Consider the following 27,738-nt stretch of genomic DNA (forward strand, 5'->3'; position numbering starts at 1 on the left):
AAAGGAAACCTTTGTCATCTTGGTCTGTTGCGCTCCTCCATCCAGAAGGATACGGGTGGTGTGAATGTGACCCTCGCGGGCAGCGATGTGTAAGGGGGTGTGGCCAGCTGTGGTAGCAGAGTCAGGATTGGCCTTGTGCTCCAGGAGCAGTTTGACCAGTTCCTTATGTCCCATACGGGCCGCACAGTGTAGAGGGGTCTGGTCATCCTAGAGAACAATAGATGGAGTGAGAGTGAGGGGAAACAGAGGATGGAAAGATATATGCGTAAGTCATACTGAGGTATGTGTGCATCGCGTGGACGCAGTCGTAAAGATGGTCCAGTTCTTGACGTCAATAAATAAACATTAATAACGTGTAGATGTTTAAGGCCGACGGTACCTTCGCCTTGGCGTCCACCTGGGCCGTGTTCTGCAGCAGGAACAGAGCCACCTCACAGTGGCCCGCCCTGGACGCCATGTGAAGGGGTGTCTCCACTTTCTGCCATACAAACACAGGTCAGAGGTCACGTTGCCTGTCACAGACACTCTGGCAACAAACACATGACTAAGCCGTGTTATATCAAAAACAAACGCTGACATCATATACATCATAAACACAAAGAAAAGGGCTTTGTCGGTAAATTATTAAGCATGGACCTGGCTAGTGTTAGTATAATGTTTATAAAAGGGTTCCCTCACCACATTGGATGCATTGGGAGAGGCCCCTCTATGGAGCAGGTTCTTTACAATGTTCAGGTGGCCCATGAAGGCAGCTACATGGAGGGGGGTCAGACCGGACTAATGGCAGAGAGACACAGGCATTTTGAAGACAGAGAAGGGTTACGGGCAAAGGTTCATAAAACACCATTTCCATTACACTGAGAAACATCACACTGACACCAGGCAACGGCAGGCAGTAACACACTGTCATTAGTACAACCCGTCCCGAGGAAGCCCCATGTCTCTGTGACAGAGTGTTATCTCACCTCCGTGACAGCCTCCAGGGAGGCAGAGTGTTTCAGCAGCAGATCCATGGAGCGCATGTGGTTCTTCTTACAGGCAATGTGAAGGGGAGTGAACCCATTCTGAAAACAGCAAAACAGTCAGAAAACGAAGCACGCTGGCGCGCACGAAATGGCAGAAATTATTTGGAAATGATGGGCACGGCCTGAACCTGTCCGGTAACGACGCTCATTCGTGTTTTATGGTGTTTTCTACGGTTTGAGCGAAGCAGACACGAGATCCGGTTAGCTCAGTAAACCATGCACACTAAGCAGTACAGAGAACTCTTTCTTGGCTGCTGACCAGAGCGCGTGCGTTGGCCTTGGCCCCCTTGTCCAACAGCACTTTGGCCATGCGGTGGTGCCCGCAGTGGGCCGCCACGTGTAGAGGGGTCAGGTGGTCCAGAGTGATGTCATCGATCTCGGCGTTGTACTGCAGAAGCTGCCTCACACAGTCCATGTGGTCTCCCTGGGCTGCCATGTGGATGGGGGACAGGCCGTTCTGTAGAGAGACGAAGGACAGGGAGCGGTAAGAGGAAGACACAGCGGCAATGAAGAAGGAGCCGATAAATGAGCCACTGATGGTCTTCAAGTGGAAAATGGGATGGTCACAATAGAGCTCCCTTATTCTTTCCTTTAGAAATTACTCCTAATTTTAAAAAGATCATTACGCCTTTCACAGAATTTTTTTTTTAATTTTTATTTTTAATTCATAATGCATGAATCTATTATATATCTTTCTACCTGATGCAAGAAGGCATTGAGTGAGGCCTTCCCGAAAACCCACACTAAAGAGGATCCACATGCAGAGCTGACCTATCTATACGCCGTCTGTGAAGCTGCACGCTGAGAGTTTCATGACAGCTATTGCTGGGCCAAGTGCTAAAACAACATTCATCACCATTACATCTACCTCGCATAACCAGCAAATTGATGACCTCAAAAGAACGACTGGATATGCTAATGCTTGAGTCGACGAACAAGAGAAAAAGTTTACTGAATCTGAGAGAAACAACCAGATTAAATCAGCTTTTGGTTGTGGATTAGGAGGGCAGCGCCCGGTGTAATGTTCTAAGAATAACTGTCATACCTGAATCACTGGAGAAAGACTCGACCCATGACTCTTCCTAAACGTTTTCAATGGCGATCCTGGGTAACACAGTACTGTTCTTCAGTTGCCTCTGTGCTTGTATCGTGCACATAGCGTGCCAACTTCTCAAGGGTCTGTCCAAGCCCAGAATATCACGAGCAGTTAACCATCTAAGCACTACAACATTGTTCTCTATTGCACTGCTGACACTGAAGTGGAGTTCTTTATCCTGCTTTTAGAACCGTGGTATGTGGCATAATATCCATTACCAACTGATACATTGTTATTATTATTGCAGCATGTAGCCTACAATATACTCTTAAATGTTTTATTATGCTTTCCCCGTCTTCCCCTTCTACCTTTATGTTTGCTACGTCCATGTTGGGTAGGTAACTGGGAACTGGCTGATTCCATGTCAGCAGACTGGAGTTCTGTGTACTAACTGTAAATCCATGTTTGCTAATTTCACTATCTGTCTCTGTGGTTTTGCCAATGAGTTGTGGGGGCGTTTTGACTCCCAGCTCGCAGGAAATCCTGTTTGGGGCGCACTGCTTGGGTGGATGGGCTGCTCGTAAAGCTCTCTGTTTTGCAATTGAAATTGTATTAATTAAATACTTTGTTAAAAACATCTATTCTTTTGTCAAAATAGGAAATAAAATGGAATCTCACCTCATGGAATACGCAGATTCAACCAATGAACAGAGACAAGGCTCTCGCCCCACTAAAATCTCTGTTATGATATGTTCTTATAAGAACGAATAGTGCAGGATAAGACTGTGAATGGCGCAGGATTGTCACTGTGTCATAGGTGGTCAAGCATGTCTTTTGACCTATGCCCTTAAGCCCTCCTGTTTAAAATGAAACTGCTGAATGGGGCCTTTCAGCCTGGAGATACTGGTGGGTGGATGGGGGGGGTGTGACTGCCTATGGTTGCTGAGCTATGGATCCTGGCTCCATCAGGGTCATCAGGGTCATGTAACTGTTTTCATTCCATCCAAACTGTTTTCATTCCATCCACAACCCAATTGAAAACATTCCATTATTGCCCCCATCCCTGTTCTTATTGCTTCTACAAGCAATGCAGAAATACTAATGGGCATCATTAAACCGGGTGAAATCATCCCACTGCGCTCAGTGTTGGTTTTTTTAATAAAGGGTTTGGGCCAGCTAAACCCAGAATATCTTCTCAATGGTCTGACAGATTACTGCAGCAACAACTGCCACATCCCACTTAGATGTAGCTGGGTAGGTCATGTGTGCCACTCAACTTTGAGGCCATTCTGATATGGAAGTCAATTTTCTTCCAGGACAAAACCATAATTGCTAATAGGGATGTTTACAGTTTGATCGAAGCAGGACAGATCCTCTCTGCCCTGATTACACTAAACAATATGGTTCAAACATTTCGAATCACAACGTTTCTTTCTGAAAAGACCTTGCCCTAATACCAGATATCATCCACTGATAAAAGGACAGTTATAACAGTTACTTTTAAATAAGGGAAGGGTCCAGAAAAGTTTGGTCCATACAGACCGTTTTCTCTCCTCAACACAGATGAAACGATTCTCGCACAGCCTTGCCAAATTCAGGCAAATTAATCCACTCATGTCAGACCGACTGCATCCCCTAACAGGAACTTGTTCTCCGGCGTCTCTTGAAAATAAGCTCCTCTGCCAGGGTTACCTAATGTGGACATTGCTGTTAGAGCTCTTGATTCTGAGAATCCTTTGAACACGTTGAAAGGCTCCTACCTATTTACAGTTCTATAGAAAAGTAACTCTGGAGGCGAATTACTGAAATGGATCCAACTGCACCGGAATTTTCACCAATGAATCAGACGTCTGAATTCAGCTCCAGGGACGAGACATGGTTGTGCACTTTCATCACAACTTTTCACTCAAGCCATAAGGTCTTACGTAGAGATACTTTTTTAATACCAAAGACACTCTATAGGTCTCTATCCATGGAGGACATTCTTCTCTATGTAACTGAACCCCAACCTAGAAGTCAAGTCACCAATTTGTTCGGCACATTTTCTGGATGCAGAATCAGTTGGAATCAACTACAATTGTGAGCTTATGCCCATATAGCTAGAGAATTGGCCATCTAGGATCATATTTTTACATTTACATTATAGAAATTTAGTTGACGCTGTGATTCAAAGTGAAATAATGAATCAATTGGAGGGAGTGCTATGATCATAGGAAGGCTTGATTGTGAATTTAACCAGGACACCCGAGTTAACACCACTATTCTAATAGGTCGTGCCAAGGACTCTTTACTAGGAAAGGAGTGTCAGGACATCCAGGTGTGCTTTTACTTGGTGGTCAGGAATGCTTTCTCCTAATTTTGTATTTAATGTTTAAAAAAAAGAAAACTCAAAAGAAATGGTTATGGCTGTTTGTTGTATGTTTTTAACAAATATCTTTGAGAGGAGAAAACACACACGCATCTATAACATAGTCATGCAGCTGTGTAGTTGGCAGAGAATATTTTGGCACAGGTTAATGTTGAAAATTCATTGGTTAATGGGAAAAGGTGCGGGCTTGTAGGTGTGATGTAGAGCCAAGGTGGCCATTCGTTTTCCTGACTGACCTTGGTTTTGGCCTGGATGGGAGCCCCCTGGTCTAGCAGGAGATCAATGATTCTTACATGACCGTTCCTGGCCGCACAGTGCAGAGGGGTCAACTCATCCTATGGAGAGGGGTCAGGTAGGGTCAGACAGGTCTCAAATCAGATGTCAGAAAGACATAGTGGGAGGTGGAAGAAGAAGGGGTAAAAGAAGAGGAAGGAGTGGAGCAAGTGGAGGAGGAAAAGGAGGAAGAAGAAGAAGAGGAAGAGGTAGAAGAGGAGAAAGTGGAGGTTTCTAGTACCTTGGTCATAGCGTCTATCTGGGCCCCTCTGTCCAGCAAAAGCCGAACCATGATTGCATTACCCCTCCTGGCGGCTATGTGAAGGGGGGTGATACCATTCTGAGAAGAGAGGCAGAACAAGTTCTAAACCAGCTGAATCAACATAATGTTTGTTTTAATTGGATATTCATGTCATGGATGAGGATGAAAGTTACATGAAAGCTGAGGGTCAACAGACTGACCTTAGGGGTAAAGTTGACATTTGCTCCTCTGTTAATTAGCAGTTGGGCCACACTCAGGTTCTCATAGTGAGCCGCGATGTGGAGAGGAGTGAAGCCAGTCTACAGATGGACAGAGAGAGAGATCTCATTATCATTGTCCATGTCTGTAGTCAGCTTTTGCTGGCGGCTTTTCAGTTTATCCATGTAGTCACCTTTGTTCCTATTGTTATTTTTTGCAAGTCAGCACAACAATGACATGACTGATGTCACCAGCTAATGACATCAGCATATTAGGGCTTAATGAGTCATCGCAGACAGACACACACACACACACACACGGTGTGCGGTACCTTGCTGAGGACGTCAGGGTTTGGGTCGTTCTGCAGCAACACTGCAGCGGTACGCGTGTCATCATTGCGTGCAGCGATATGCAGAGCGGGCAGGCGGACCTTACCCTTGGTACCATAGTTGATGAGCAGGGCCACAACGTTCTCATGACCCTGCTGGAGAGCCACGGCCAGGGGTGTGAACCCATCCTGACGGACGGAACGAGAGAGAACAAGGGTTAGTAGGAGGGATGTCGAGGGATAAAGGGAACGAAGGAAGAAGGAATGGAGAGGGAGGGAAGCGGGAGGAGGACAAGGGAGTAAGGTAATGAAAGGAGAAAGAGGGTAAATGAGAGAGAGCAGGATAGTAGAATGAGTTGAAGGGATACGTTTGAGAGGGTTGGAGGGAAACAAACCAAATGATAATGGAGGGATGAGAGGGGTCGGTTTAGGGAAAGGAAGAGAATAAAGACAAGGACATAGGATGAGAGAAAAGGGACATCTGAAGCAATATAAAGCAGCTGAGAAGGTTAATGTGGAAATATCTATTGGACTGAAGTCAAAAAACATCTGATGTCTGTTAGACCATGTTCACCTCTGTTGGAAGACTCTGATTGGCTCCATTCTCTAACAGGAACTTGACCACCTCTAAGTGGTTCTCTTGCGCAGCCATGTAGAGGGGACTGAAGCCTTTCTGTATGGGGAAAGCACATGACCAAAGGTTACAAGTAACACATAAGCACACACAAACTCACACATCATGGAGAGGACTGGCAATTTTGTACCTTTAAAAATAACTATTTTACCTAACCTTAACTTCAACAACCTAACCTTCAAGCCTAACCCCAAGCTAATGCTAACTCCTAAACCTAACCCTCAATACCTAAACGTAACCCGAACCTTAATTGTACGACTAATTTTAAACTTAACCCTAATTCTAATCCTAACACTAAACTTTGCCCCACGTCAAATAAAGCTTCTTGTTAAAGAGAGGACCAGCCAAGTCCTCACTCAGATAGTAAAACAGGAACTCTCACACACACACACTCACTTGTCCTTGACTCAGCATACAGGGTAATAGTAATATGCTGTATAATGTCTTTGATGACTCACCTGGGACTGAGAATTGACGTTGGCTCCATAGTTGACGAGCTCAGCCACCACTTTCTCCTGGCCTGCCAATGCAGCAATATGGAGGGCAGTGTTCCCTTTCTAGAGGTGGTTCACACACACACACGCACACACACACACACACACACACACACACACACACACACACACACACACACACACACACACACACACACACACAGTCAAGCCTAATGACCCACTTCTTAAGGGAAATTACTTTAATAATGATACAGTCCTCAGAAATACTGACTTGTGACTTATGAGACATTATCTGGATAAAATTTGATGAATGCATTTATAGGCCTATAAATGCATTCATCAAATTTTATCCAGATAATGTCTCATAAGTCACAAGTCAGTATTTCTGAGGACTGTATCATTATTAAAGTAATTGTTAACAATAAACTCTAAACAGTCTGTAATGTACTGTATAAGTGGTGTATATCAAGACACGACTGACAAACAACTAAGAAAATGTCAGGAAAATACTAATAGAACAGCTGAACTTTATTTGTGATTAATCAGAGTCACAGCCACATCCCCAGTTATAAGAGGGACTTATGCAACCAGGTTATTGTCTTTTTTTTTTTTCTCTCTCAAAGATTTCAGTTTGTTTTTCAATTGAATTGTTTGACATTATATGTCACATTAAAGGTGGAAAATGTTCTGACATGATTTATCTTTGTCTCATTCTTTTACATCATAAGAACCTGGCATTTTAACATGGGTGTGTAGACTTTTTATATCCAATGTAGATGAGTCAAAGGTATAGTTGTTCAGCCGCAATGCAGAAGAACCTCACACCAACCATAAAGCATGGAGGCAGACTTTATGGTTTGGGGCTGCTTTCATGCCTCAGGGCCTGACCAATATTAATTGGTCAGGCCCTGAGGCATATAGAATGTGGCATATAGAATGTGAGGGGCACTGTCAAACAGTTGAAGCTGAATAAAACATGGATCTATAAGCAATACTACAATAGAATTACGCTAAAATAAGAAATGGTATGGCTGACTCAAAGCCCAGATCTCAATCCTATCGAAAGTTGTGGGGGGGAATTGAAGCAGACCTGGTATGTAAGAAAGCCCTGAGACACAGCTGAAGCAGTTCTGTAAAGAAAAGTGGGCAACATTTCTTCCTAATCTAAGTAAGAGACACAGTTAAAAGAAATGGCTACCTCAAGTAATTTCAGTAATTTCCCCACTAGGAAATTGCATTTCTGTTGATTTTTGCAGTGTAATTTGTTTAATTAAGTTACCTTTATCTGTCATTAGTGCTGTATTGAACATTACAGTATATATCCAAATGTCTGAATATCAAAAGAGATTTACTTTGCAGGGGGTGTATTTACTCTACATCTGAATCCTAAGACAGAAGTGTACTTTCATTTGTGGGGTGTGAAGTAGAGACGGGGGAAACACTGAGTGGTACCTTAGTGGTGGTCTCCAGGACAATGCCTGCGTGTAGCAGCTCCAGCACCATTTTGACGTGGCCTTCTTTAGAGGCCAGATGCAAACCGTTGAGCCCATTCTGCAGAGACAGTAACAGAAATCAGCAGTGACAACACAAAACTAACAGACCAAAATGTCAGCATTCTGAATGAGCGTTTTATTCCATCCATCACAATGATTTCTGAGCAGTGGATATGCTAAAAATAACAAGCATGCAAACTGAAAACCTAGCGGCTACAGAAGCAGAACTAAAATATGTTTTAAAAAAAATTGAAGACCGTTTAAGTCTCAAAGGAAGCAGACAGTTTCATCTCAGGGCTGTCTGGGTACTGCTGCAGAAACGGACAGACTCACAGTACAGCCGGCAGTACCGGGTCTGGCCACAGGGAGACTCTGCAAACCACACTGGTTCCCACGCCCTCACACTGCAGTGTCACAAAATTCACACGGATAACGCAGAAATAGAACACGGAGCCAGACATACCATTCCCAGTTTCTATCTGGTTCAATGGAATTCAGTGAACTAAGCATTTCAGAACCAGTTGCTATTGAATTGGTGACTAAAGGAGAGTATCACTGTTAAACAGACCGGAATAGCCTGATAGAATTATCTTTATTTATACACCATATTTGGATAATGTACTGTATGTAGAGTGCATGTGCACACGGAGGGGGTGACACACAAACCTTGTCCCCAGGTTAGAATTGCTGGCAGTGTCAGAGTGGAACATAAAAGTTGCAGGATGCTACTACTGCAGTATTAGATGACTTTATTATTTTTGGGGAGGCCAATGGATTCTAAGATTGGAGATGTAACAATTATTTATTTCTAAGGTTTAACCTAAACTAGAGCAATATTTTGGCCAGTTTAACCCAGCGGCTGTGTTTACAGCTCCTGCAGGTCAAGCCATGTTCCAAGACACCTTGAAATCAGGTGGTTCATCAGAGAAAGAGAGCGAGACTGCACAAACGCACACACGCACACACACACGCACACACCCGCGCACACATACACACAAGGAAACACAAACATCTGAGGTAGTGTGTGAATCCTGGGTGTGTGTGCAATGGCAGGTTGGTAGATAGGGCGAGGGCCTGGCGGGCAGACTGACACCCCTTTACAAATGCTGAATCATAGTGCTTTTTATAACTGCAACAAGAATTATATCAGTATATTAGAATATGCACCACTAATTCTAGACTAATTTGAATGTATATAGGAAACATATCAATATACATGCCCGTATGGGCAATGCACACTAATGGATCATTGTAGTTTAACTCTACCTTTGATCCTATACTAGTAGGGTTACGGCAGTATTCTTTGGTATTGGGTTTTACAACAATGACAGCATTGTGCCATGGTTGTTTTTGTTTAAGGTGCTAAGAGGTTGCATCGGTTGCTTTAGAGTGGGACTATATTTTCCAGGGTGCCCAGAGCCCAGGCTCCCCACCACTACTGAACTATCCATTCACCAAAGTACTTAGGAAAAATATTGAATGGATTCACTTCCACTCGAGCTGGTGTTCACTCATAAATAGGCTGGCATACATGTTGATACATTCTGTATATGATACAAAAGCTGCCACAATAGATAAAAACATGCATGCGTGTTAGCTACACTGTACATGAGAGGTCATTTAACCATCTTACTTCTGTCATGATGCAACAAGGTGAAATGGAACAAACAGAGGAGAGCAGAGCACAGTAAGGAGTGCAAGAAAAATGGTCTAGCTGTCTGGCTAATAATGAACATTTTCTCATTGCTGTTGTTAATGAATGGTGTTAGTACCACAGCAAACATAGCCGAAGTGCAAGGACACAGGAGGCAATGTGATGACATAGTTATACAGTATTTCAGCATCCACGTGCAAGCATCCACACACACACACACACACACACACATCAAAACACACCCCCATCTAAAACACACACCCACCCCCATCTACACACACGCACCTCAACACACACCCCCATTTACACACACACACACACACACACACACACACACACACCCTCACCTCAACACCCACACCCATCCCCACACACATGCACCCAACCACACACACACACACACACACACACACACATACACAATGAATCTTGAAACTACAAGTGTATCTAGGCTAGACTTTATCGTTAATGGCTGTGATTAGCCAACAAATAATGTAATGTGTCTTTAACAAAAAACACATCTATAATTACATCTTAAAAAGCCTGATGCATGAATGTTTTATGAGTCTGGCCCAGGGACACTGTATCAGACTGCGACTTTGGTCTGTGGGAGGAACATCTGATATACCTGATTGGATATGTTGATGTCAATTCCATTCTTTATGTGGTCCAGAGCCTTGTCAAGGTTCCCTGAACGGGCCGCACGGAGGAAACTGGTGGCAGCATCCGCCTGGGGAGCACAGAGGTAAAGACAGCGACAAAGACACACACAGAGAGAGAGAGAGAGAGAGAGAGAGAGTGAAAGAGAGAGAGAGAGAGTGAGAGAGAGAGAGAGAGAGAGAGAGAGAGAGAGAGAGAGAGAAGGATTGTATGTTTCAGTTAAATCCGGCACAGATGTCCTTTACAGACTGGTGCAACTATGAGACCTAACAGTTTTCACAGTTGAGTCAGCACAACAATGACTACATTCTTATTACTGAAAAAAGGGAAACGTATATCCATAATAACAGTGTTTTCCCGATGTTACGCTATGAGACACAACAGCAGATTGTTCTCTTGTAGTAGACCCAAGCAAACATCTAAACAAGGAACACCATGTAAGACCAATCCGGTTTACTTTAAAAACAGAAGCATCCAACTCGAGGGTATTTTGAAGTGCTTGCATGGATGGTTTATGAAAAATGCCTTGTTATGGGCTTTTAGAACGGCCACATAGGGCATGTTGAATCGTTGCAAGCGTGGGTCTCCCAGGGACATCAGCAGACTCCAACTCTCCCCTTCTCCTCTGTCTGAGCCTAAAAACGGATGACAGTACAAACCGGTGAGCCTCCCACTCACTGGGCTTTTGGCAGCTATCTAAAGCAGGACTCACGCCGGCTGCAGCCCTCCCACCAGTCTGACTTCTAAGGCCTCTGGGAAAGCGGTCACCTTTGCCACCGCAATCAGACCGGGATATTCTAACATGGCTGCCTAGTGCTGTAGTCCAGCACGCTTTCTCTGCCTCCAGGACAGATTTGGTAATGATTTCATACGGTATGCCTACTCACCTCCACCCACACATGTCATGTGCAATGATATTCTGTAAGGGGTGTGTTCTCAAGCGAGATGGTGATGTTAAACTGATCCAATACAGCGTTATCCCTTACAGTATAGAACTGTGTACAATGTAGACTTGTAAGTTCCTCTTCTCCCATTTCCTGATGATACTGTTTTCTCCCCACCGTCTGTCCTTCTGATTTAATCATAAATCTGGAACTAGTATTTTGCATCTCACTGTAGAATACATTTTCCTCTGCTATCAGCTTCTCTTTCCATATTTCCCAAGGGCAAATGTGTACCTTTTTCAACCCAAACTCTCCCTCTACCTCTTAACCACGGCCCCTATAACTCTCTCGTTTTCCTGTTTGTACCCATCTGGGTCTTTACATCCCTTCACTCTCTCCTTCATAGTGTTAACTGCATTTGTTATTTCTCTCTTATTCCCTCCATCTCTCTCCATCCCTCCCTCTCTACTTCTCCCAGGGTCTCTGTTTGTTTCCTTTGATCGCCTGATGTGAGCCATCTCAGTGGGAGGGGTTGTAAGCTCCTCTACTCTCCTCAGTGGTATATGAATGATGTATCCAGGCTGAAGTCTTGCCAGCATAACGCTAACGCTATCCAGTCTGTGTATTTGAGTGGGTTGATTAACACTTACGTTTGTGCATATGTATGTATTCTCGTGTCTGTATGCCCTACCGAATGGTTTCATATCTTCCTAGAAATTAAAATGAGTGCTGAATCACTTTTCACATTTCATGTGAGATGGGCCGACTACACATTTTGCTTACAATTTTCCTTATAATGTCCCTGCTCTCTCTCATCTTCATCTGTCCGTGACACATTATTTGCTCAGTTTAAATTAGAATGTAACCTGTGTAATGCAGTGGGTTTCTTCTTTTCAGTAGCAGCAGCAGTCTATAGACACCCTGTAGACACCCTCACACATTTTGCTTTAAACAATGTATGAGTCTGCATAGGTATCCAGCTTTGATATCCTGCTCAGTTCAGATGTTCCAAATTGCCAGTTTATGTCAATTGTTACTATTTCCAAGATTCTCCTCTCTCTGAGTGAAGTGGGCGGTGTTATTGATACAGCCACTTCCAACACGCGGATGCTGGCAACAAGGCAACAATGTTTACTTTACTGGGCAATGAAGAAATAGCTTTTAATATGGAACCATCTGGATGTCCCACAGATTTTAGCAGATGCTATCCTAGATAACGTTAATGCTCCCTAGACGTAAAGTGATAAGCCAGTCCAAGTGACCGACATGACACGTTGATCCCAAACAACTGGGCAAATGAAGTAAACATGTTGTCCAGAGATAGCTAACAAAGCCAATTTCTCTCCCCTCCCGAACCAAATAGCTGTCTACACGAGAAATTACTTGTAATATTGGCACAATGACTGTTACCACCATTAGTTACTATGCTGCTATGCAGGAGCCCCACCCTCAGACACAGCTAATGGTAGCCATGGCAAATATTAATGACTGATTAAGATTTTTTGGACAACATATATACATATTTATATATATATATATACAATGGGGAGAACAAGTATTTGATACACTGCCAATTTTGCAGGTTTTCTCACTTACAAAGCATGTAGAAGTCTGTCATTTTATCATAGGTACTCTTCAACTGTGAGTAACGGAATCTAAAACAAAAATCCAGAAAATCCCATTGTATAATGTTTAAGAAATGAATTTGCATTTTATTGCATGACATAAATATTTGATACATCAGAAAAGCAGAACTTAATATTTGATACAAAAACCTTTGTTTGCTATTACAGAGATCATACGTTTACTGTAGTTCTTGACCAGGTTTGCACACACTGCAACAGGGATTTTGGCCCACTCCTCCATACAGACCTCCAGATCCTTCAGGTTTCAGGGCTGTCGCTGGGCAATACGGACTTTCAGCTCCCTCCAAAGATGTTCTATTGGTTTCAGGTCTGGAGACTGGCTAGGCCACTCCAGGACCTTGAGATGCTTCTTACGGAGCCACTCCTTAGTTGCCTTGGCTGTGTGTTTCGGGTCGTTGTCATGCTGGAAGATCCAGCCACCACCCATCTTCAATGCTCTTACAGAGGGAATGAGGTTGTTGGCCAAGATCTCGCGATACATGGCCCCATCCATCCTCCCCTCAATACGGTGCAGCCGTCCTGTCCACTTGGCAGAAAAGCATCCCCAAAGATAGATGTTTCCACCTCCATGCTTCACGGTTGGGATGGTGTTCTTGGGTTTGTACTCATCCTTCTTCTTCCTCCAAACACGGCGAGTGGAGATTGACTGTCATCTTGAACTTCTTCCATTTTTTAATAATTGCGCCAACAGTTGTTGCCTTCTCACCAAGCTGCTTGCCTACTGTCCGGTAGTCCATCCCAGCCTTGTGCAGGTCTACAATTATATCCCTGATGTCCTTACACAGCTCTCTGGTCTTGGCCATTGTGGAGAGGTTGGAGTCTGTTTGATTGAGTGTGTGGACAGGTGTCATTTATACAGGTAACGAGTTCAAACAAGTGCAGTTAATACAGGTAATGAGTAGAGAACAGGAGGGCATCTTAAAGAAAAACGAACAGGTCTGTGAGAGCCGGAATTCTTACTGATTGGTAGGTGATCAAATACTTACGTCATGCAATAAAATGCTAAATAATTATTTAAAAATCATACAATGTGATTTTCTGGATTTTTTTTTACAGACCTCTAAATGCTTTGTAAGTAGGAAAACCTGCAAAATCAGCAGTGTATCAAATACTTGTTCTCCCCACTGTCTATATATATATGTATATATATATATATATATATATATGTGCCGTACAAACAAAACCCGTTGAGCAATTCCTATAGCATTTTCATATAGAATTGTTTTTGTTATTTAAATGATGAAGGCCTATAGTAGCCTTTATATGGTGCTCAACACAGGCCGGCTACCTTTTATCAAATATTACAACATTAAAGCCTGATTTGCATATAGCTATAATGTAGCCTACCTGATTGGCTATGGCGCCCAGGTCAGTAAAGGGTTCAAGACTGACACATTGCTGAACTCTGGCTCTCTACAAAAGATTTGTAATTATGCTATGTTGCAAAAGCTTTCTGAATCTGATACTATGTTTGTGTTTTTTATACTGAGAACTAGTAGCGCAAACCAGTGCTAAATCTGTAAATTGGGAGGTCCCGGAACACATCGAGCCACGGAAGAGAGATGGTAGAGGTAGGTTACCGGTCGACATTGAGGTAGGGCTGTGCTGAACACTATGGCAAGCCGTTTTAACATTTAATCCAAAAAACTCACTAGCAACTATTTTAAAGTGACTAGTACTTATTCTTTAGTTACTGTAAAGGCCATTCCAGTACCATCTGTAATCATCATGTGTTGTCACTCCATCAGTTTCACCCCATGATCAGATCTTCAATCAAAACAAGATGATGTCCTTAGTCTGCCCCCAACCACATGACTTACCTTCCCATGGCTGTCTCTCCTGGATCCCTCTTGCACTCTTTTCCTCACTCTCCTGCTTCTTCCCTGGCATTGCAGGCTCCCTGCCTTACATACACCCCTCCCCCAACAAGCTAAGATCATTGTGCCCCTCTTGCTTCATATTGACGTGGTGCTGGGTAATCAGGATGTGTTGCAGTATGGAGTGGTATATCAGAAGAATTCCTGCACTTCCAACAGCAGTGAAATAGAAGAGGCTTGGGAGATCAGAGAGTTCCTGTGTTAACGCAAATTCAATTAAAGCCTTTCATCTCATATCTTGGGACAAATCTAATACAGTATCATATCGTTGTGTTTATATGCATTCCTCTCTCCAGATAACCACGCTCCTAGCACCCAATGCTATCCCTTTGGGTAGATGTTTCCAGAGGGTATGTTCATACCGTGTTTAGGGCTTTTAAAGGACTACATCCATTTGGAAGAAAAAAGCTGATGTGTTTCTAGGTAAGTGGATGGAAACGTGTAGACTGTAGAGTGGGTGTCTCAAATCAGACATCTTAGATAGAGTCAATTTGTGTGAGAAATCCTTCACATTAAATCATATACAGTCATATACCCTATTAAAGATGGACATGAAAACACAACCAGAGTGGTAGACAGGAGAGCCCACACTAATAAACAGTTTAGAAACAGACATACATAAAAACAGATTCCATTCACGGTGAAGAACGCAAGCATGTGCACCAATAAAATCACCACACACTCTCACATACTCAGTAACTGTGCACCAACACATAAAGGCAAACAGGTAAAGTTAAAGACAGAAAAGCGTTGAAAACACATTAGATACGAAGTACTGCGAAACACCACCAAACCTAACTACACGGACCAGCCACATCACGACAAAAAGCACAATACAGGAAGTTGAACAGCTCAAGAAGCCACAAGACATCACGGGAGGAAGATCCCAAAGAAGGAAGCGAGGACACAACCAGCAGTAGTTACAGTAAAGCTGCCAAAGAGATACAGAGAGAAAGTGTTGAGGTAAACAGTGTGTATCAGATGATATTTACTCTGTCATCATAGTGCCATATTCCCCGGGCTCGATGGGCTGATCTCTCTGAGCTCACACTACTGTCCTGATGGACAAGCCAGCGCTGAACCACATGAGCCTAGAAAAACACATCAACACCAAGACAAGGCCTGTTAATGTGACGCACATACACACATACTGTATGCAGCCAAACATACCGCATGGCATAGGCTATATGTTAGTCTTGCAGACACTAGGTGAAGTCAAAGCAGGTTGCGGTAATATGATTTAACAACATGTACCCACACACATGCACGAAAAAGGAACACGCTCATAAACACAACATAAACATTTTTCCCCATACCACCTGACAGAAAGTATGAAGCTGAGGACACAGACACGATTTTATGAAGATATGAATGGAAGCAGAAATGTACAAACATTCTTTAACATTTATATTTGGCAAATAGGTTACAACATTTTGTCAATGTAAAATGCAAAAGTAAAACCAAACACCAAATACTACGTACATTTCTCAAATACTGTGAAAAATAAACCAAAAAGATAACACCTATTATGTAAGAAAAACACAAAAAAAAACACTAGTCGTCCTTGAGCTTGGAAGACTCTACAACGATCACACAACCAAAAAACACAAACACACATTCAAACATGCTGCCATATGTACTGTACGGTGGCTTTAGAGAAAAATGCATGCACACACCATCCAAACAGGACTGTTACTAAATCAGCTAAACAAATGGCACCAGCACCTCTAACAGCAGCAACCATTCTAATGTGTCAAAGAAGGACAGAAGACACCACAGTCCAGGACATCTACAGCTCTGCTCCACTAACCAACGACTAACAGAGTGACCACAGAGGCCATCACACATCATGACTGCGTAAGGCCATATCAAACTTCACTATGTTTTGGCCAGAATACACTAACGGGACATTCTATTGTCACTATATCGGATGTAGTCCAGTGTTAGCACACTGGTATACAACACACTGTGAAGAAAACTCTTTGTCACTCTATCCCCCAGTAACAGCAGCCAGGTTAAGCTGCTCAGCCCAAGCTTTAGAAGCACATCAAGTGCAGCCAATTAGAGGTGGTCAGATGCTGTTGAACAGGCCAGCTTGGAGAGACATCCAGCTGCCAGTTTGGTTGGTGGCCATGAGGCATTTCATTTTGGGTTTAAGGCTTTAGTTTAGATTTGCCTTTTTAGTTTCCTTTTTATATGCAGTATAATTATTCTTGTCACCATCTGAACCAAGGACAATACTCTTGCAATTGGCCAACCCAAGGAGTCAAGACTGAGCTGGCCCTTGAAGGTAGGTACCGGTACATGTATTAAACACCTGGTCATAGAAGCACTCATTCATGTTTGAGAGCCTATAGCCAGGCCTAAGACCTCTAGATGTAATGAGTGCAAAGAAGGAAAAAATCTATCTACTGTTACAATTAATCTACAGAAATTATCCTTTCCAAAAACACACAATGGGAAACAACTGAACCACTACTCCACAACATACAAATGTTCAAAAGTATAATTAAGCATCTACAGTGGATATAAAACTCTACACACCCCTGTTAAAATGCCAGGTTATTGTGATGTAAAAGAATGAGACAAAGATAAATCATGTCAGAACTTTTTCCACCTTTTATGTGACCGATAACGTGAACAATTCAATTGAAAAACAAACTGAAATCTTTGAGAAAAAATTAATAAATAGAATCACAATAACCTGGTTGCATAAGTGTGCACACCCTTAAACTAATACTTTGTTGAAGCACCTTTTGATTTTATTACAGCACTCAGTCTTTTTAGGTAGGAGTCTTTTAGCATGGCACATCTTGACGTGGCAATATTTGCCCACTCTTCTTTGCAAAAGTGCTCCAAATCTGTCAGATTGCGAGGACATCTCCTGTGCCAAGCCCTCTTCAGATCACCCCACAGATGTTCAATTGGATTCAGGTCTGGGCTCTGGCTGGGCCATTCTAAAACGTTAATCTTCTTCTGGTGAAGCCATGCTTTTGTGGATTTGGATGTGTGCTTTGGGTCGTTGTTGTGCTGAAAGGTGAACTTCCTCTTCATCTTCAGCTTTCTAATGGACGCCTGAAGGTATTGTGCCAAAATTGCCTGGTATTTGGAACTGTTCATAATTCCCTCTACCCTGACTAAGACTCCGGTTCCAGCTAAAGAAGAACAGACACAAAGCATGATGCTGCCACCACCATGCTTCACTGTGGGTATGGTGTTCATTGGGTGATGTGCAGTGTTGTTTTTGCGCCAAACATACCTTTTGAAATTATGGCCAATTATGGCCTTTTGGGGGACTTGATGTTTCTTTTTGCGCACAGGTCCTTTCAGAATCGTTTTTGCACTGCGGTAGTAGTTGTGTGAAGTGAGTCAAAGAATGTTGATAAAGAAATGCATGTTACTAGGTAGCTAGAGAAATCGCAAAATTGTTGTTATTTAAAAAAAATTATGTTAGTGATATCTTTAGATATTTTTGTTTTGTTAGTTAACTGTCTGGTTTGCTAGCTAACTAATGTTTAGCTAACACACTGAACCCAACTGGGTTTGATTCATTAATTTAACTTCCTAATATCAAAGTAATTAAAACCTTGGCTAATATCCAAGCTACACAAATCTAGCTTTAACAGTGATTAATTACCTAGCTACATTTTTATTGAGTGAGTCCATTAAATATTTAAGCTACTGTTGATTGTATTCCAGTGAATTACCAGGGTAGAGTGATATATTGGCAAAGACTTTCCTTTACACCAATAGAGTGATTGACAACGGGTTTCTTTTATTCACTGACACATTGGAAATGTGAAAGATAAAGCCAAAAAAGCTAAACTTTTGAAAGAAAGAGACAAAGGCTCAAACTTTCCTAGGTCAGTGGAAGTGATCACAGGGTTAAGCCAATACAATGATCTTGTTTGTTGGAAACTGCTTCTATATGTTAATAAAAAAAATTTATACTGCAGGACAGTACGTACATTACAAATCATCAATGTTCATGTTGGGAGGGTTTTAAATTGACTGAAGCGATCAAAGAGCAGCAGTAGCATACATTAAACATTAAATAAAGGCTATGAAGATATATATATATAATGTTATGTAAAGAGATCATGTACTCAACATTAATACTGGCAAAATAATAATAGTTTTTGCTCTCTAAATTAAAAGAAATACATAGATTTGAATTATGGAACTCAACATTTTCTTGTGGAGAGTGTTTGCTTTGACTCATGACCTCAGTATTTCTGGGATCCAAGGTATGGCCTTGGGCAGATAGGGTGGACAAAATATTGAAAACAACACATTGAAAAAATTTTACTTTGAAGAAACAAATAAAAAATTACAAAGGCAGCTGCAGAGTTAACATTAGGTGATTGCCAATTAGCCAATGTGTCAGCTATTAAAGAGCTCTGACAATTGGCACTTTGATATTTGAGTTTTTAAAGCAACAAGAGGCAACTATTACAGTTTCAAAGAGGCCAAATGGTCGGTGTCCATATTGCAGAAACATCAGTCATAATTTGTTTTTGCATTGGCAAAGAAACAGTGGTCGCAAGTCAAACCTGACTGACAGGTATAGACAGATATTTAATAGGATGGTTACTCAATGCCCCAAAAGCACCGCCTCAAAGAAACATTACATTGTGAGCTACACAAAAATATTTTGGCCTGCCAATGTTTCAAACTTGGCTTACCGTCCTATACTATTACATTCTTCTAGTATGTGTGGAAATACTTTATAATGTTTTATGTTCAATAAGTGACTACATCCATAATAGTATTTTGAGGGAACAAACAAATTATTTTGAGGGCAAAAATATTTTTGAGCTCATGTCAAATAACGTCACATAGACCAGCATAGACCACCATAGTGGTCTATATATTTATAGCTGATCTGCATAATGACCTTCTAGGTCCAGCAATTGTTTTAGCTTACCCATTCCTACTTCTACTCCTGAGCTCCCACTGGCTTCTGTGCTGTAGCAAAGCCTGACTGTCCCGGGACCAGTGGGACTGTCACCTCTCTAAACCTCAATGCCCTGTCTACTGCTAACAACTGAGCCTTACCATGCTATGTGTGGTTTGTGTGTGTGTCTCATCTGTCTTGCTCGGTGGAAGTGAATCTTTGAGTAAAGCCCAGGAGGGTTCATCACTGTGATCCATTTCTCTCTGGCAGTACTGGTGCTTACGCAAACACGGCATGACGTTGTTCGTGTGTGTAGCATGCGATCGTATTGATAGGTTTGAGTCTTCAGGGGCAAGTCTTTGTGTGTGAATTTGTGCCTTCATGTTAGCTCATGTCAAGACCATTTACAGTTTTATTCCAAATGTGCTAGACCTGAGTTGGAGCAGTGACAGCTTATACCAAATCCCTGTCCCAGTCAATAGCCAGCTGCACCTCCAGCCACAAGCAACTCATCCTGGAATCATTAAGGTGGCACTTTCTAACTGGGTGCCCAGATGCCATTCTGTGTGTGTGTATGTGTGTGTTGGAGTGTGTGTGTGTGTGTGTGTGTAAAATGTCCATTGCTGCTGCATCACTGTGCCTACTCTCCTGTACTCTGCTATCCAACTTGAAGAATTACTGCCTGCGACGTGGGAGCGTTTTTTTGGACGGCCAAGTAACTCACTTAGGGGAAGCACACCAATGCCACACCGGTGCTTATTTACATTAACATTTATGAATCTCATGGCCATTCACGTTTTAGCACATGCGACTTTGAGTCAGGTGTCAGCCAAGCTAATGAAGGTTAGCTGGGTGGCAAAGATATTGTTTAAACACATTCTTTTTGTTTACAGTTTTTAACCAGATGTGTCAGTGAAAATATGTTTATTACAATAGGTGAGCAAAATATAATCTTACATGCCACTAAGCTAATGTAAACTCCTCTGGGATTCAGAAATGCTTGTGAGAATGTGCCTGGATGCTGAGGGTGTGTATACCCTCAGTAAGTTGAATCCCATTGGGGTAGCCAAAAAAACTTTGCCAGCTCTACTCTATTTGGGACCTGTCTTTTCTCCCGCTTGCTTGGAGAAGTGTGGCTGTCCACAGCATGTAAGGGAAGCTAGGCCTGCTAACATAAGTGCAGCTAATATCAGGGAGACTGCTACATCACTTTACAAGATTGTGTTTTTTTTACTGAGACAACGTTGCTAGGTGAATAAAAGAAAACTGAAACTTAAAAGTCCCAATACAAAACTTGGTGATGTCAATTTGACGTAAGTTGTATCCCCTTTAGACAGGACCAGTGAATAGACCAGAGTGAGTGTGATGTCACTTTGACATGAGCTGTATTCCTTCCATAGATTTAACTATTTTGGTTCCTCAAAATCATTATTTTGTTTCCACAAAATGTATTTTGAGGCCTCAGAATAATAAATGTCTTTATTCATGTCATCTGCTCAGCAAGACTCTTATCGAGTGGTTGCTTTTCTGTAGGTGTATTATTTTACAATGAATACATTCACTTTGAATGCATATATAATAATTACTGTACTTTGGATAATGAATGGAGATTCTGGAGTAATGTTTGTGTTTTCTGGCTTTCGAGGTTTTCCAGGTGACCTCTTCAACTTACTACTGTAAGATGCTAGGCAAGTTTTTTCCTTGTAATCCTATGTTTGTTGTATGTAAAATTTATTTATCTTTTTTATCCCTGATCAAAAGCAGTGATCAGTGATAAACCCGCAAGGATTCAGCTCTTTCTGCATCTCTCTCCATCTCTATATTGGTAAATGGCATGTAGATGGGGATTTACTGAAAGATTTTTGCGCTGTGTAGAATTACATTAAATCTACACTTGTGTTTTTAAAGCAGACTTCCCAGAAAGCATTGCATCCTGCCTGTATGACTGGCAAGACTGTGTCGTGGCCCGGAGAATGAGAAATCAATGACTAGCCCATGAGGTGCTCAAGAGTGGGAGTTAAATATTGATAGTTGTAAGAGTATCAGACAGTGTATGGGAATGAAGCACTAAAACATACAGACACCCAGTCACACCCATGTATCCACACAAACATAGTACATAGTCATGTATGCATTTTGTGGACGCACACTCACATGCTGTACACACACAGTTATCCATATGTTATAGGACCAACACCAAGTAAAACCACAGCCAAGACACATCAACCGACTGTTTAAAGATAAAGAAAAGCATGCCAGAAAGCATTGTCCCTTATCAATAAGTAAAGAGACACTTCAAAATTAGGAGCTTCCTGTTGTATCTTCTCCCTCCTGTGCTAAAACGGAGGCTCTGAAATATTTATAGTCTCTGTCAGCTCACTGCCTCTGCACTCCATTACAATCAAAGCATACTTTCTCTTACTTTTATCTTTCACTCTCTTTCTCAAGCTGTCTTAACTCAATCAAATTCATGGACATACTGTGCACTACTGTTCAAATATTACATTACGGTGTAAAACCAAGGCATATATGATTAACGTCTGCAGACCCAAAATACACAAGCATGCACAAATATGTTAAAACACGCTTAAAAATGCGCACATGAACACACGGACACACAAACACACGTGATTGTGACTCAGCGTGAGTCGGAACCATCTTTTATAAGATGTATAATTGATACAAATGAAACACAGCAGACACTGCATACCCATTCCTAGACACTGTGCTCTGTATGAATCCCCATCATTGTGTTCTCTCAGCTCCTCTGACCTCCAATCAGACTGGTTTAGGATCACTCTCCATTATTAACTATCCAATATTAGGATAATGGCTTCATGGAGAAGAGACCTGCAGATCATATTCCCCCTTTCTGTAGACCTTAATGTTTCGGTCCAGTTCTCTCTCCCTCTGTCTCCCTCCATATACAGTACCAGACGAAAGGTTGGTCTAATCTACTCATTCAAGGGTATTTCTTTATTTTTACTATTTTCCATTTTAGGTGAACTGCAGCAAACACCAAACCCGAACCCCATGGTGATTTGTTACAATATATCTCTCTCTCTTTCTACCAAAATGCTATAAAGAAATGTTGGTGCTTATCAACTTGATCTTACACTCAAACAATCATATAAATCTAACCAATTAATTGTATGTCTTTTTTAAAGAAAATCATATTTTCATCATCAAGAAAACATGATGATGAAAACAGTATTCAAAAACAAGTGTGCAATTGTTATTGGCAGCCCTAGAAAATCTTAAATTAAAATATCACTTTTTAAAGTTCATTACTTTTATGAACTCTTAAGTAATAATATTTTTTACTGGGGTATAAATATGAGGTGACAGACAGTCTGAACTCATTTAGTCATCCAGCAACATGGGAAAGGCCAGAGAACACACTAATGAAATGAGACAAAAGTTTGTTGACCTTCACAAATCAGGCAATGGCTATAAAAAGAAAGCTACTTGCCTGAAAATACCCATCTCCACAGCAATAATTCCGAAATGTAAAACAACTGGAGTTGTGATCAATCTTCCTGGACGAGATCACAAGTGTATTTTTCCCCCACGCACAGTGTGAAGGATGGTTCAAGTGGCACAAAATATCCAGGAATAATAGATGGAGAATTACAGAAAACGCAAACTTTCTCCATCCTTGAGCACTATTTTCTCCTGTATCAAGTAGCCTATGTTTGCAGGCACTGACCTTGAAGATGAAACTCTTCATACCCATGCTGTTGTGCATGAGAGGCAATATCTCAGGGCCACATTCTATCTTAAAGCAGATATCATCTCAAAAAACATCTTATGCAAACACTTTCCAGATGGCTTATATTGCATTGTCAGTGGCTGCCACTTCTGTGGGTCATTGCATACAATTAAGGTATTTTCCCTAGTCAAGGTATGAAAAATAAACGCAAATAATTCTTCCAAAACGTCTATGTAATAAATAGCATTACTTTTCTGGAAATAAAAATCGAGCCCTGATCACCACCAGTGAACTGTAATTTCGGTGTAGCACCCACATAAAGAATTGAATGCAGATGGACGATGTGTGCACTTTTTGAAACTGAAATTTGCTATTAAAATATTGCACATATAGCAATTTTGATTATATATTGATTAATTGTGCTACCCTAACCTGGGGTTTGCTAAACATTAATGGAGCTATGACTGGAAGCAGGTTCTACGGTCTGATGAATTTAAAATGTAGCTTTGTGGCAACAAACATCAGAGGTGGTTTGGCATTAAAAGAGCCATGGTCATGTAGAAAACAGCCTAAAACTAGGGCCCTTTGAAATCTATTTCATTTTTTGGCACAATCAATTTTTCTGTTTTTAATATCACACATCCAGATGATCACACTAAGCATTAGTATCATTGTAACATTATATGACCCACCTGCACTGTGGAATAGTACTGTGAGGACTGCGGATTATAACCAGCACATAACTATAGGCCGGTAGACCTGTTTGAATTCTGTGGCACTGCCCATAGGTGCCTGCAATGCGTTAGCATTACATTGGTGGAATATGAGCCTCTGGAAACACAGCAACAAAATCATAAACATAAATTCAGCCTTAAAAGTAGATTCTGTGGAACAGCGCTTCGATACTTTTCACGACAGTAACATTACACAGCGAGTGACAAGTTACACATAGAATTCCACGTGACACAAATTCACTGAGGAGTCAGGTACAACCTACCTTTTAGAGTAGTCAAATAACTCTATTATTACTAATTATTACTATATTGGATTATTGTTTATTATATAAAATCATATTTTATTAATTCCATTGTTTATGTCCATATTCCGTAATTCCGTCCGCATATGTGCAACAAGGAAATTATAGGGCCCTTGTTGGGTTCTGTTTTTGTTCTGTTTGGTTTCTGCTTATGTTTGTGACCGTGGCCTTTTCTGTTTGGTTTTTGTCTTTTGATTTCAAACCTAGCTTGTCCTTGTGTATTATTGTTTACTCTTGTGTCTTGTATGCCCCCTTGTTGTGTCCCTATTTAAGTTCCTCCTGTTTCTTTTTGGTCAATTTGTTTGTTTGTGGGTGTTTCATGTCGACTACTGTGTCTTTGAGTCTGATCAGTAAACCACGTTTTTCATTGAAAACCTCTGCGCCTGTGTCGTGCCTCCATGCTAAACTGTGAAAGCCCTATAATACCTACTTTTAAATATGGTGGTGGATTTGTGAAGTTGTGGGGCTGTTTTGCCTCCAAAGGCCCTGAGAACCTTATGAAGATATGTGGCCAAATATTGACTCCAAGTACCAGAAAATGTTAGCCACTAACAAGAGGCTAAAACAAGCAGGACCTTCAAGCAGGACAACAATCCAAAGTATCTGGAGACTTTCTATATGGAGTTTATTTGTTCTCCAACCTCATCAATCATTATTAAGGCTGTTATATTTGCAAAGGAAGGCCTATATAACAGCATTGCATCAGTCTATATACAATATCTCTCAACTATCTCTATATGCATATATATATATATATACTGTATATACAGTGGGGAGAACAAGTATTTGATACACTGCCGGTTTTGCAGGTTTTCCTACTTACAAAGCATGCAGAGGTCTGTGATTTTTATCATATGTACACATCAACTGTGAGAGACAGAATCTAAAACAAAAATCCAGAAAATCACATTGTATGATTTTTAAATAATTAATTTGCATTTTATTGCATGACATAAGTATTTCATCACCTACCAACCAGTAAGAATTCCGGCTCTCACAGACCTGTTTGCTTTTCTTTAAGAAGCCCTCCTGTTCTCCACTCATCACCTGTATTAACTGCACCTGTTTGAACTCGTTAATCAGTTATTAGAAAATGGAAGAAGTTCAAGATGACGGTCAATCTCCCTCGGTCTGGGACTCCATGCAAGATCTCACCACGTGGGGCATCAATGATCATGAGGAAGGTGAGGGATCAGCCCAGAACAACACGGCAGGAACTGGTCAATGACCTGAAGAGAGCTGGGACCACAGTCTTTTTTTAAATTGTTTTATTTGATTGGGACAATTAATGTTAATGAACAAGACATGGAGTACATGCATGTAAACATGCCGAGTTTTATCCAAGGGCTAATTTCCATCCGTACTCCCACGGGCTAAGATCACACAGCTCACAAAAACATTGCAAAATAAAATTTACATCTACAGTCAATTCATAAAATAGCTAAATCCTATAAACAAGACTACATTCAACTTCACAGACACTCATCCATATACACATTACAAAGTAAAACAATTTAAAAAAGGATAAAACATACATACTAATGTGTGCAACTTTGATTTGCCCATAGCCATTTCTTCAACTGGACTTTAAACGTAGTACATGTAGTACATTCTCTTAATGTTAGAGGAAGACTATTCCACAGGTTCCCACCCCGGACAGACAGGACCGTCTGACCGAAGGTGGTGCACCTGTGAGGTATTATCAAGTCTCCTCTGGTATTATCAAGTCTCAAAGAAAACCGGATTAAAATCCTGCAGCGCACGCAAGGTCCCCCTGCTCAAGCCAGCACATGTCCAGGCCCATCTGATGTTTCCCAATAACCATCTGGATGATCCAGAGGAATTGGAGAAGGGCATGCGCTCTGATGAGACGAAAATTGAGCTTTTTGGTCTAAACTCCACTCGCAGTGTTTGGAGGAAGAAGAGGGATGTGTACAGCCCCAAGAACACCATCCCAACTGTGAAGCATGGAGGTGGAAACATCTTTCTTTGGGAATACTTTTCTGCAAAGGGGACAGGACGACTGCACCGTATTGAGGGGAGGATGGATGGGGCCATATATCGCGAGATCTTGGCCAACAACCTCCTTTCCTCAGTAAGAGCATTGAAGATGGGTGGTGGCTGGGTCTTCCAGCATGACAACGACCCGAAACACACAGCCAGGGCAACTAAGGAGTGGTTCCGTAAGAAGCATCTCCATGTCCTGGAGTGGCCTAGCCAGTCTCCAGACCTGAACCCAATAGAAAATCTTTGGAGGGAGCTGAAAGTCTGTATTGCCCAGCGACAGCCCCGAAACCTGAAGGATCTGGAGAAGGTCTGTATGGAGGAGTGGGCCAAAATCCCTGCTGCAGTGTGTGCAAACCTGGTCAAGAACTACAGGAAACGTATGACCTCTGTAATTGCAAACAAAGGTTTCTGTACCGAATATTAAGTTCTGCTTGTCTGATGTATCAAATACTTATGTCATGCAATAAAATACAAATTAATAAAAAATCATACAATGTGATTTTCAGGATTTTTGTTTTAGATTCCGTCTCTCACAGTTGAAGAGTACATATGATAAAAATTACAGACTTCTACATGCTTTGTGGGAAAACCTGCAAAATCGCCAGTGTTTCAAATACTTGTTCTCCCCACTGTATTTGGTTGCATATACCTAACTGGAACCACTTTAGAGTCATGACGGTACTAGTGATTCAAGGAGTGCGATTCAGGGAGGGTGACCCTGCCTTTCTGTCAAAATCAGCAGTGTATCAAATACTTGTTCTCCCCACCGTACATCCCTCCTTCTCTCCCTACCTCCTCTAAAAATGTATGCATCTCCTTCTGTCTATTTACCTCTATCTCCCTCTGTCTCTGTTTACCTCCATCTCTATCTGTACGTTCCTGTTTCACTCTCTGTTGATCAGCACCAGCTCTTTCCATTCTCATCACACTGCAGCCCTCAGCCTTCAACTTCAGCCTTCTTTTTTTACCTTCCCATTTTCTACCATCTCTACCACTCCCTGGCTCTCTGTGTTGTCTCATTCTGTTTCTCCCCATGTTTTCTTTTTCCCTGCCATCGTCATGTGCTCTGCGATTTCTCCATCTTCCTGAGATTCTTTCACCCACATCTCTCTACCTCTCTCTACACATCTCCCTGTTTGTCATCCCCCTTCACTATCTCTTCCTCTTTACCCGTATCTTCATGCTTTCTCTGTCCCCACATCTCCATCTCTCACATCTCCATCTCCCTGCCCCCAACCGCTCCATCATTCTCTTCGACTCGTTCCCCTTTCCCTGTCTCTCCATTTGTTTTCA

The 27,738-nt window shown here is 41.8% G+C and overlaps 1 protein-coding gene across 14 annotated transcripts in view; it reads right to left on the minus strand.

Moving 5' to 3' along the window:
• Positions 1–27,738, minus strand: part of ank1b (ankyrin 1, erythrocytic b) — an 85,400-nt gene that overhangs the window by 33,037 nt on the left and 24,625 nt on the right. For 11 of the 14 annotated variants that reach the window (XM_020053634.3, XM_020053626.3, XM_020053623.3 and 8 more), the window contains exons 2-15: positions 15,786–15,884; positions 10,355–10,456; positions 8,032–8,130; positions 6,583–6,681; positions 6,065–6,163; positions 5,494–5,679; positions 5,165–5,263; positions 4,944–5,042; positions 4,666–4,764; positions 1,285–1,482; positions 966–1,064; positions 679–777; positions 380–478; positions 10–207 (exon numbers count right to left, since the gene is read on the minus strand). In XM_020053634.3, the coding sequence (XP_019909193.1) occupies positions 10–207; positions 380–478; positions 679–777; positions 966–1,064; positions 1,285–1,482; positions 4,666–4,764; positions 4,944–5,042; positions 5,165–5,263; positions 5,494–5,679; positions 6,065–6,163; positions 6,583–6,681; positions 8,032–8,130; positions 10,355–10,456; positions 15,786–15,884 (1,674 nt within the window). The remainder of the gene's footprint in view (positions 1–9; positions 208–379; positions 479–678; positions 778–965; positions 1,065–1,284; positions 1,483–4,665; positions 4,765–4,943; positions 5,043–5,164; positions 5,264–5,493; positions 5,680–6,064; positions 6,164–6,582; positions 6,682–8,031; positions 8,131–10,354; positions 10,457–15,785; positions 15,885–27,738) is intronic. The other 3 variants (XM_010877912.4, XM_010877911.4, XM_020053629.3) reach the window with 1 other exon arrangement.

The sequence above is a fragment of the Esox lucius genome, chromosome 14 (assembly GCF_011004845.1).
Source record: "Esox lucius isolate fEsoLuc1 chromosome 14, fEsoLuc1.pri, whole genome shotgun sequence".
Classification (NCBI taxonomy): Eukaryota; Metazoa; Chordata; class Actinopteri; order Esociformes; family Esocidae; genus Esox; species Esox lucius.